The sequence below is a fragment of the Carlito syrichta genome, unplaced genomic scaffold (assembly GCF_000164805.1).
Source record: "Carlito syrichta isolate Samal-C Ts95f unplaced genomic scaffold, Tarsius_syrichta-2.0.1 Scaffold117897, whole genome shotgun sequence".
Taxonomy (NCBI): Eukaryota; Metazoa; Chordata; class Mammalia; order Primates; family Tarsiidae; genus Carlito; species Carlito syrichta.
In genome coordinates, this window is record NW_007061993.1 from 21,091 (window position 1) to 29,467 (window position 8,377).

The 8,377-nt window shown below is 59.4% G+C and overlaps 3 protein-coding genes across 5 annotated transcripts in view; 1 reads left to right on the forward strand and 2 right to left on the reverse strand.

The window, feature by feature from the left end:
* Positions 1–292, reverse strand: part of ZGPAT (zinc finger CCCH-type and G-patch domain containing) — a 19,818-nt gene extending 19,526 nt beyond the window's left edge. Inside the window, exon 1 of the mRNA XM_008074707.1 lies at positions 236–292. Coding sequence (XP_008072898.1) covers positions 236–292 — 57 coding nt within the window. The remainder of the gene's footprint in view (positions 1–235) is intronic.
* On the forward strand, positions 207–7,414 carry ARFRP1 (ADP ribosylation factor related protein 1). Of its 3 annotated transcripts, XM_008074633.1 has the most exons (7): positions 207–508; positions 712–799; positions 1,012–1,094; positions 5,128–5,209; positions 5,360–5,430; positions 6,179–6,279; positions 6,357–7,414. In XM_008074633.1, the coding sequence occupies exons 1-7, from the start codon at positions 416–418 to the stop codon at positions 6,442–6,444; spliced, it is 606 nt and encodes a 201-aa protein (XP_008072824.1). In that variant the 5' UTR covers positions 207–415; the 3' UTR covers positions 6,445–7,414. The 3 variants fall into 3 exon arrangements, with proteins under 3 accessions (XP_008072824.1, XP_021562831.1, XP_021562834.1); XM_021707156.1 differs by lacking the exon at positions 5,360–5,430 and having other exon boundaries at positions 6,179–6,443; XM_021707159.1 differs by lacking the exons at positions 6,179–6,279; positions 6,357–7,414 and having other exon boundaries at positions 5,362–5,441.
* A 787-nt stretch (positions 7,415–8,201) lies between these two features.
* Positions 8,202–8,377, reverse strand: part of TNFRSF6B (TNF receptor superfamily member 6b) — a 1,774-nt gene continuing 1,598 nt past the window's right edge. The window contains 1 exon segment of the mRNA XM_008074714.1: positions 8,202–8,377. This exon segment is cut by the window's right edge and continues 13 nt beyond it. Within this exon segment, the coding sequence (XP_008072905.1) occupies positions 8,279–8,377 (99 nt within the window). The 3' untranslated portion in view covers positions 8,202–8,278.

Genomic DNA, 8,377 nt, shown 5'->3' on the forward strand with positions numbered 1-8,377 from the left:
GTCCTTCCTTCCGCCGGAGGGCCAGCCCCGCCCCTCCAGAGCGCCCTCGAGTCTAAGACTGGGGGCGGCCCGGCCTGAGGCCCGCGGGGCACGCCGATGGCGGTGGCCCAGGCTGGTCGCGGCTTCTGCGGTAGGAAGGGCAAGGTGGGGGCGGGAAGCAGGGCACCTGGCGAGGGTCATGGGTGCCGCGAGGCCGTGTGCAAACACCACAGAGTGGGTCTGCAGTCGATTACACCCTGAGAGGCAGTGCCGTGAGCGCAGCGACAGTGAGCAGGGCCACCGGCGAAGTCATGGAGGCCGAGCCGAGGGGACGGGGTGTTGGGGATGGCCCCAGGCTTCTGGGGCACTACTGAGCACCGTGTGAGACTGGGCGCTGCAAGCCAGTCTGCACTGACTTCTCCTGCCTGCAGGCAGAATGTATACGCTGCTGTCGGGCTTGTACAAGTACATGTTCCAGAAGGACGAGTATTGCATCCTGATTCTGGGCCTGGACAATGCTGGGAAGACGGTAAGTACCTGGCCCCTGCCATGCTTCCCCGGAATCCATCTGCAGTTCCATGTTCAGGGCCCAGGATCCCAACTGCCAGCTTTGTGAAAGGCAGGGTGTCGCTACTTGTTTCTGTTACTGTTTTCTAAGAAACAGGCCCAAACAGGGGTATTTGGTAAAGCACTTGAGCCCCTTCCTGATGCACATACTCCCTCTCTCCTCAGACCTTCCTGGAGCAGTCGAAAACCCGCTTTAACAAGAACTACAAGGGCATGAGTCTATCCAAGATCACCACTACCGTGGGTCTAAACAGTAAGGGGGAACTTTGGGGCTGCGGGTTTGGGGCCCTGAGGATGCTGTGATGTCCACAGCCCAACAGCCAGCAGCCAGAGACCTGTCAGGCCTCTGCTCAGGGCAAGCCCTTATCGAGTGGCCTCAGAGTGGTGGGCTATTCCCCGGGGAGCTGGGACTTGGTGTGTCAAAGATCAAGTTTATGAGCCTTGCCTGTTCTCTCCTCTCCCCAGTTGGCACCGTGGATGTGGGGAAGGCTCGCCTCATGTTCTGGGACTTAGGGGGGCAGGAAGAGCTGCAGTCTTTGTGGGACAAGGTAAGACATGCTGTGTGCTCCCCGGCTTACACTATGTTCCCTGCCTGCCACTTCTCTCCAGGCAGCACCTGTGGTTTCTTCCTCAGCAACCTCCACCACCCACTGTGTTCCTGAGGCATTTCTCTCCCATCCTATCTCAGCTTCCTGAGTTGCTCCCAGTTTTGTGTTAGCTGAACCCTTGACTGGAATTGCCCCAACAGTGGTGTCAGGGGAGCTCCCACAAGGAAGAGCCCCAAACCCTCTGGAGATGGCCTATTGGGATTCCTGGGAAAGAATCACTGAACACCAGGGTGATTAGGTCAACATTTTTATTAGGGGACTTGTTCACAGAGGGGGTTGCAGCATATTCTCGGGGGCAGCGAGAGAAAAGGATATCCTATGCAGGTGCGTGCAAAGCACGGGATCAGGACATGGAGTTTGTATGAGGGTCCAAGGAAGTTGGGTCAGGGCTAGGGCTAGATTCTTTCCATGTCTTGAGTAACATTAACACTTTTATGAGGGCCTAGAATGTTCAAACCCCCAACTTGGGCTTGAGCCACAGGGAAAAGCATGTAGTTGGCCAAGTCACAGAGTGGTCAAGGCACTTTGGGTTAGTTTCTCAGGACAAGAGAAAAAATGTGGGACCTGGGAGACTCTATGCTTCCCCCAGAATAAGACTACACTTACTTCCACTCAGTGTAGAGTTATGATCACCACAGGACGTGAGCAGAAATGGCAAAGGCCTGATGTGGGAAGGTACACAGCTACGTTTCCTTTGACAGTCCCTCCACAGTTCTGGCTTCACACCCACTCTTGCTCTTTGTGAAGGCTTCCTCCCCAGCACAGGAGAGTATCCTCAGGGCCAATGGTAACTGTTTCCTTCTGACGTGGATTTTGGACATTTTTGGGGACTCAGTGTGGTGCCCTTCCTCCACACCCCCAAGCTGGAGTCTTTCTTACCTCAGCCTATGCCAGGCACAGGTCCAGCATGGCGCAGTGCTGACCTAGCCCCTGCCCCACAGGTGGGCACACTGGACGTGAGGCAGTCCGGTGCCTGCCTGCTGCCCTGCTTTGGGAACTGGGTGCCTTGTTCCTTTCCTTAGCCCCACCAGAGCGTCCCTTCCTGCCCTGACTCCTAGCCAAGGGGCGGCATCTCTCTCATGTCACATCTCTGACAGATCCTTTGTGGCCACATCAGACAGGACAACAGACAGGACAAGTCAAGTCAGAGCCTGGTTGTCTAGATGCCTAGCATACATGGGGAATTCTTGTCACAGTCTAGGGTCTCACACAGATGCTGAGACAGGTTGGGATATAAGGTGTGTATTGGGCACCAGGAAGGCAGCAGAGGCAGGGTGGGGAAGTCAACTCAGGCAGTGGAGCCTGCAGGGCTGTGGGTGGCCTAGGGAGCATGGGGGGAGAGCTGCTAGTTATGGCTATGCCACTTCCAGCCAAGCTGGCCAGGGCTTCCAACTGCCACTTGCACACAGCTTGTGCAGCCTGGGACATGTGTGACCCAGTAAGGTGGTTCTCAGCCAAAGCAAGCCCCACTGGAGCCAAAATGAGGCCTCCCCTGGACACGCTGCCTACCACCTGCAGCGGGGCCACCGCAGGGCCACCTGTGCACTACTGGGCCCCAGGATCCCGTGTCAGGAGAGGACCTCTCCTGAGGGGAAGCTGGAGGAGGGAGTCAAGGGGCTGTAGCCTGTCCTTGCAGCTACACCATTAACAGACCTTAATGAGGTCTTAAGCCTCATTCTTCCTGAGGACCCCCGTCCTGCTAGGTGTGACCTCCCAGCAGAGCCCTTCTCTAGGCCTACCTCAGTGGGCTGGTGGTTCCCTGGGCCCCACTGTGTGGTGGCAGTCCTGCATGCTGCCCTCTAAGTCTTCTGATCATGTGGAGCCCAGTATGCCCACAAGGCAGCTGCTGAGTGTATTATTCTTTGGTGGTCAGGACCCCCGACTCTGCCAAGCCCAGAGCTGTTTGAACAGGCAGCAGAACCCCCTTATGGGTCACCGCGAGGGACAGAGGAGGCTCCTGTTCCCACCCTGGTTCCCGGACTCTGCATCCTTGGGAGCCCAGTGCCCCAGAAGGGTCTCCAGTTGGGAGAGTTGGCCTTGTCATGGGACCCCAGCAGTGCTGTTTCCAGTGGACATGGCCGCCAGTCAGCCCTGGGTCAGCATGCGTGGTTATGGCAGGTGCCTGGACATCAGGCCTTGGGGCCTTTACTGTAACATGAGTCTTAGGATGATGTGGTGTCATGTGGAACCCCGGCTGGCACCTTGCCTTTGGGGAGCTCCTATTGCTACTGGGGACACATTTAGACCCAGTCTGGGGTCCCTCTGGTCCCTCTGGTTGCCCCACTGGGTTCAGCCATGCTACCATTCAGCCAGGAACTTGTGGTCCCACCAGTGGTCCCACCAGCCTTGGTGAATAAAGCCCATCCACTGGCCTGTGCTCTGCCACCGTGTCTGCTATGTGTATGTCCATGTCCACCTGAGGTATTGATCTCCAGTATCTGCTGGTGGACCTTGAGACAGGACTCAGGGCTTTCCTCCCTGTGTCTGTTGTTTGCGTCCCTGGTCCTTCTGGCACCACTCTGTGCCCACAAGCCTACACATGCCAGCCTCAGGCCTTGACTATGTGCACAGGCGGGCCACCTGGTGTTCTGGCCACAGGGAAGACATCCCCTGGCCTCTGGCCACTGGTAAGCCACCAGCCATGCATGGGCTTTCCCTCTTTCCACTGGCTGGAGTTCCTCCACCGGGGTCTGGGGCCTCCTAGTCTTGCTCACATGTACCCCCATGTGCTGCTCATCTTCTATGGCCCCTTCTGGGCTGTCCACCTTATGCCTGGTTGGTGTCATGGCCAGCTCTGGCCACTTGGTGCCCTGGTCCAGGGCCCAGTAATGTGAAGTTCTCTGTCACCCAGTTCAGGATCCATAGGGGTAATGTGGCGACTGTCTCACGGGCTTGCTGCCGACCTGGTGCCATGCAGGCCTCCAGCTAGGGCCTGCCAGTTCCTGGGTCTTGGCAGCAAGATAGCCAACCCCCAACCTGGCCCCCGGAGCTGGTGGCTTCTGTGACAGACCTGTCTATATGCCAGAGAAGCTCCTGTGTGAGGACCCGCTGCCTGTAGAGCATTCCCTGCTTGGGACACCCTAAGGATGTGGGTAGCTTATGGGCTGGGCCAGGCCTCCCCTTTGTCTCACACCTTCAGTGATGTGTACGTATTGAAACCAGCTCGTCCCTCTCTGTCGGCATCAACTTCCAGGTCACTGGGAAGGGAAGCTGCCACCACCCTGAGCTGAAGTGACAGGTGTCTGCTCCATGGGGATGCCAAAAGTTTCCCATATTCTTTTTTGGTGGGTAGAAACACTCTCACCCAGTCTGTGTTCGGGTCTCGTGCCCAAGGCCACAGGGATCTTTGCCTTGTCTCGTCTGTTAATGGTGCACAGCAGTGCTGTCAGCAAGCCCAGGACTGGCTGGGAGGGCTTGCTTGGTAGGCAGCGCTGGCCTTCCCATGCCCCCCTGCAGTGGCTCAGCAGGGACACCAGTCAGGCTTGCCATCCAGGTCAGGGATTAGGCTGTGCTCTCGGCTCTGCCAGCCCCTAAGCCCTGCCTTTTGGCCTCTTTCTCTGGCCACATCAGGCCAAGGATCAGGGGAGTTTCCCAGAAGTGCGGTAGGGGGAGGGGAAAGGGGGGCTGCCAGGCCTCTTAAGGGCTCTGTACCTGGGTGTGGCGGGGCAGGGAGGCTGGGGGGTGAGCACATGTGGCTCCCTTGCAGTAGGGACAGCCACACTACAGGGGCTTTCCTCGGGGCCTGGCTTCTCCAGCACTAGATCTCCTGCCCCTGGAACATACCCGGCAGGTTCTCCTGTTGGGGATGGCCCTGTCTTATGAGTTGCACCTCCCTGGGGTGGCCAAGTTGCCACTGCTCTCACTACTTCTTCCTCTCACGAGCCCCTTGCGATGGCTGCGACTCGGGAGCCTAGCCACGCTGGCCCTGGGCAGGTTGGTGACTACAGCCCCAACTCCCACTGCTTCCTCTTAGTACTATGCAGAGTGCCATGGCGTCATCTATGTCATTGACTCCACCGATGAGGACAGGCTAGCAGAATCCAAGCAGGCCTTTGGTGAGTGGCCTGGCTGTCCCTGGGAGGGAGGCTGGGGGAGAAGGTCGGGGCAGCTTGGGCTTCCTGTGTGTCCAGAGCTGGTCTTGGAGTGGATGGCTGGGTGGTCAGGTAGGATGCAGGTGCGAGGTGTTGCCTCTCCCGCCCTCCCAGAGAAGGTGGTGACGAGTGAGGCGCTGTGTGGTGTCCCTATCCTGGTGCTGGCCAACAAGCAGGATGTGGAGGTGAGCCCTGCACCCTTGCAGTGTGGCTGTCCCTGCTGCAATGGAGCCACATATGCTCACACCCTAACTTGCCCCGCCTGAGTGTAGAGCACTTAAGAGGCCCTGCAGCCTCAGGTCCTCTCCGAGCTTCCTTTGGAGCTGCCACCACCAGGGCAGACCTATCCCCGCCGAAGGTTTTCCCATCCCAGGGCAGGCTGTGGGTGGGCTCCCTAGCCTCTTCCTGCAGGGCACCTGCTGTCCTCTGGAGGCAGCCCTGCCCAGTTCCAGGAGTAGCTGGGCTGTGGGGACCCAGGTGGACACTGAACTCGGAGAAGGGAAGAGCTGGCCCTGGTCCTGCTGCCCTTGGGGCCAGTGTCTCTGCTCACAACCTCCCCAGAACCTGAGGGAGCTCTCAAAGTTTCCTGAGGTGATGCTGGCCACACCGACCCTTGCTGTCTCAGAGGGCCAGGGTGAGTCTTCACTTCCCACCCTCCCAGGGTGACTGTGGCCCTGGCATCTGGCCACCTCCATTGCCTGGGCCTCGGCCTTCGAGGTTCCTGGGTGGCCCCTCATTGGAGCCACTTGTGGACGTCTAGAGTTGGCTCCGGCACCAGCAGCCATGTGCAGACTCAGGGACTGAGCTCAGGGTCCTGACTGCTATGGCCTCTGTATGAGACCCTGGGGCCCTGACCAAGCTGTGTGCCATGCCATGTCCTGGGTGTCAGCAGGCAGGATGTGGGGTTGCCCCTCATAGCCTTGTCTCCCCCAGACTTGCCTGTCAATCCCTGACATCAAGACCGCCTTCAGTGACTGCACCTGTAAGATTGGCCGGCGGGACTGCCTGACTCAGGCCTGCTCTGCCCTCACTGGGTGAGTAGGGCCTCCTCCAGGGTCTCCTTGGGGCCTCGGGCCAGGGCAGCCCTACCTCACACACACTGTCTTTACAGCAAAGGGGTGCGTGAGGGCATTGAGTGGATGGTGAAGTGCGTCGTGCGGAACGTCCACCGGCCACCGCGGCAGAGGGACATCACATAGGCACGGCAGGCCGTGGCTGGGGCAGCTCGGCCCCTTGTGCCAGAGGAGCGGGCTTCCTGCCAGCTCCCTCAACGCCCACCCTGGGACGTGGGTTTGCTTTGCTTTTTGGTTCTTCCATTTGTTTTGTGTTTTCTTGAAGACAAACTTTCCTGTGTCTGGAAAAGTACAGGCGTCCAGAGGCTTCTGCAGAGGGAGTTGGGCAATGGGGCCCTCCCAGGCCCTTTCCGGGGTGGGATCTGAGGGGGACCTGGTTGGAAATGGGAGTCCCTTCCTCTGAGTGGCACTGTGAGCTGCCCCGGGGCCCTTGTGAACTCCTGGATCAGCTCCCTTCCTTGCCCAGTGAAGCCACAGCTGTGCTCTGGTCTCTGCACCCTGTGATTCTGGAAGTGGTCTGGGAGCTGGCCTCACTTTGGGAAAGACCTGCTCATGTGCCCAGAGGCCAGCTGGGTGCTGGGTTCTGACAGCCTCAGGACAGCACTGAGGAGGCCTGAGAGGAAGATGTAGCCCCATGCTGGTCCAACATTGCCTCATTTTAATCCCCAGGGAAGGGGGAAAGCTGGGAGGTCTTGCTGGGGGAGTTTTTATCAACCTGGGCAAGTTGGGTGCTGTTTGTGGGCGCCCAGAGCCCTCTGTCAGCCACGCGTGTCTGTGGCCAGCTCAGCTGGTGCCGTGGGCCCCACTGGGTGGTAGCCTGGGCACACTTTTTTGGGGTAGGTGGGGGGCCACCTATCCTACCATGGGGCCAAGGTCAGTCTTGTGCTGGGCCTGCACTGAGTTGGGGCCTCCCAGGTGCCCTTATGCTGACGGAGCAGAGGCCCTCCAAGTGAGGTGGGTTCTAGGACCGACCTCACAGCCTCCACCTGACTGGGCCAAGTGTCTGGCTATACTGGGCCAAGTGGCTGTGAGCAGTTAACTGCTGTCCTGAGTGTCCAGGCATGTGTGCACAATAAAGGCATCTCATTGGCTCCTGTCTGACCCTTCCTCCTCGTGGTCTGGGTACAGAGATGCTGGCCCTGAGCTCCCAAGGGGCTGACAGGGAGGCAGGAGTCTTTCTGGTGGGTCTGGAGCCATGGCCTGTCCAGGGAGTGGCCTCTTCAGAGGGTCAGGCTACACTACCCTGCCCCCAGAGGGCTGGGCAGAGCTGCTGGGTAGGTGTGAGTCTCATGGGGGTGGTGCCCAGCTGTGGGCTGTGGCTCACAGGAGTTGAGTGGGAGGTCCCCACACCTCCCCAGGGACCCCCAGGACCATGGGTGTGCTGGGCCTCCAACACCTGGAGGAACCTGCCTGGGTTGGGAGGGGAGGGTTGTTCTGGATGAGTCTGGAAAAGCCTTGCTTCCCAGAAAACACATGGGGTGCAGGGTCTGGGGGAGGTCTTTGGCTCGTCCTCTCCTGGGAAATTCCCTGAGTTGGGAGTGGGAGGGACTCTGGGTGGGGAGGAAAGGGGACGCGTGGGTGCCCCCAGCACCAAGGCCAACGGAGCTGTGCTCTCCACTCTTCAACACAGTGACACCCTCCTGGGCACTGACCATCCCTCCACTCTGCCCCAGCAACTGAGTGGGATGGGGCGTCTTGGAGTGAGCTTTCGGGACTCCTGCCACCTCACGGCCAGCAGGCGGCCTCGGAGCAGCACCCACCACCCACTGCCCACTCTTGAAGTCCAAGTGTCCAAGGGAGGGGAGCCTGAGCCGGCGGGGGGGGGGCTTCCTGCCTGTGCATCCCCGCTGCCCTCCCCAGAGATGCCCAACACGCGCTAGCTTCAGAAACAGCTTTATAAAAATAAACTAAGAAGCCTGCGGTGCAGACCGCCGAGGGTGTGGAATAAATAACGAGATGCTCAGCGCGCGGGAAGGAAGCGCTCGCGAACGCCCCGCTCCAGCCCGGGTAACCTGGCAGCGCGCAGCGCCTGCAGCAGCCGCGCCACCAGCAAGCCGTC

Coding starts and splice junctions, on each gene's coding strand:
- ARFRP1 (XM_008074633.1), top strand. CDS start 416: ATGTATACGCTGCTGTCGGGCTTGTACAAGTACATGTTCCAGAAGGAC. Junction 5,210..5,359: donor AGAATCCAAGCAGGCCTTTG/GTGAGTGGCCTG, acceptor CCGCCCTCCCAG/AGAAGGTGGTGACGAGTGAG. Junction 5,431..6,178: donor CCAACAAGCAGGATGTGGAG/GTGAGCCCTGCA, acceptor TGTCTCCCCCAG/ACTTGCCTGTCAATCCCTGA.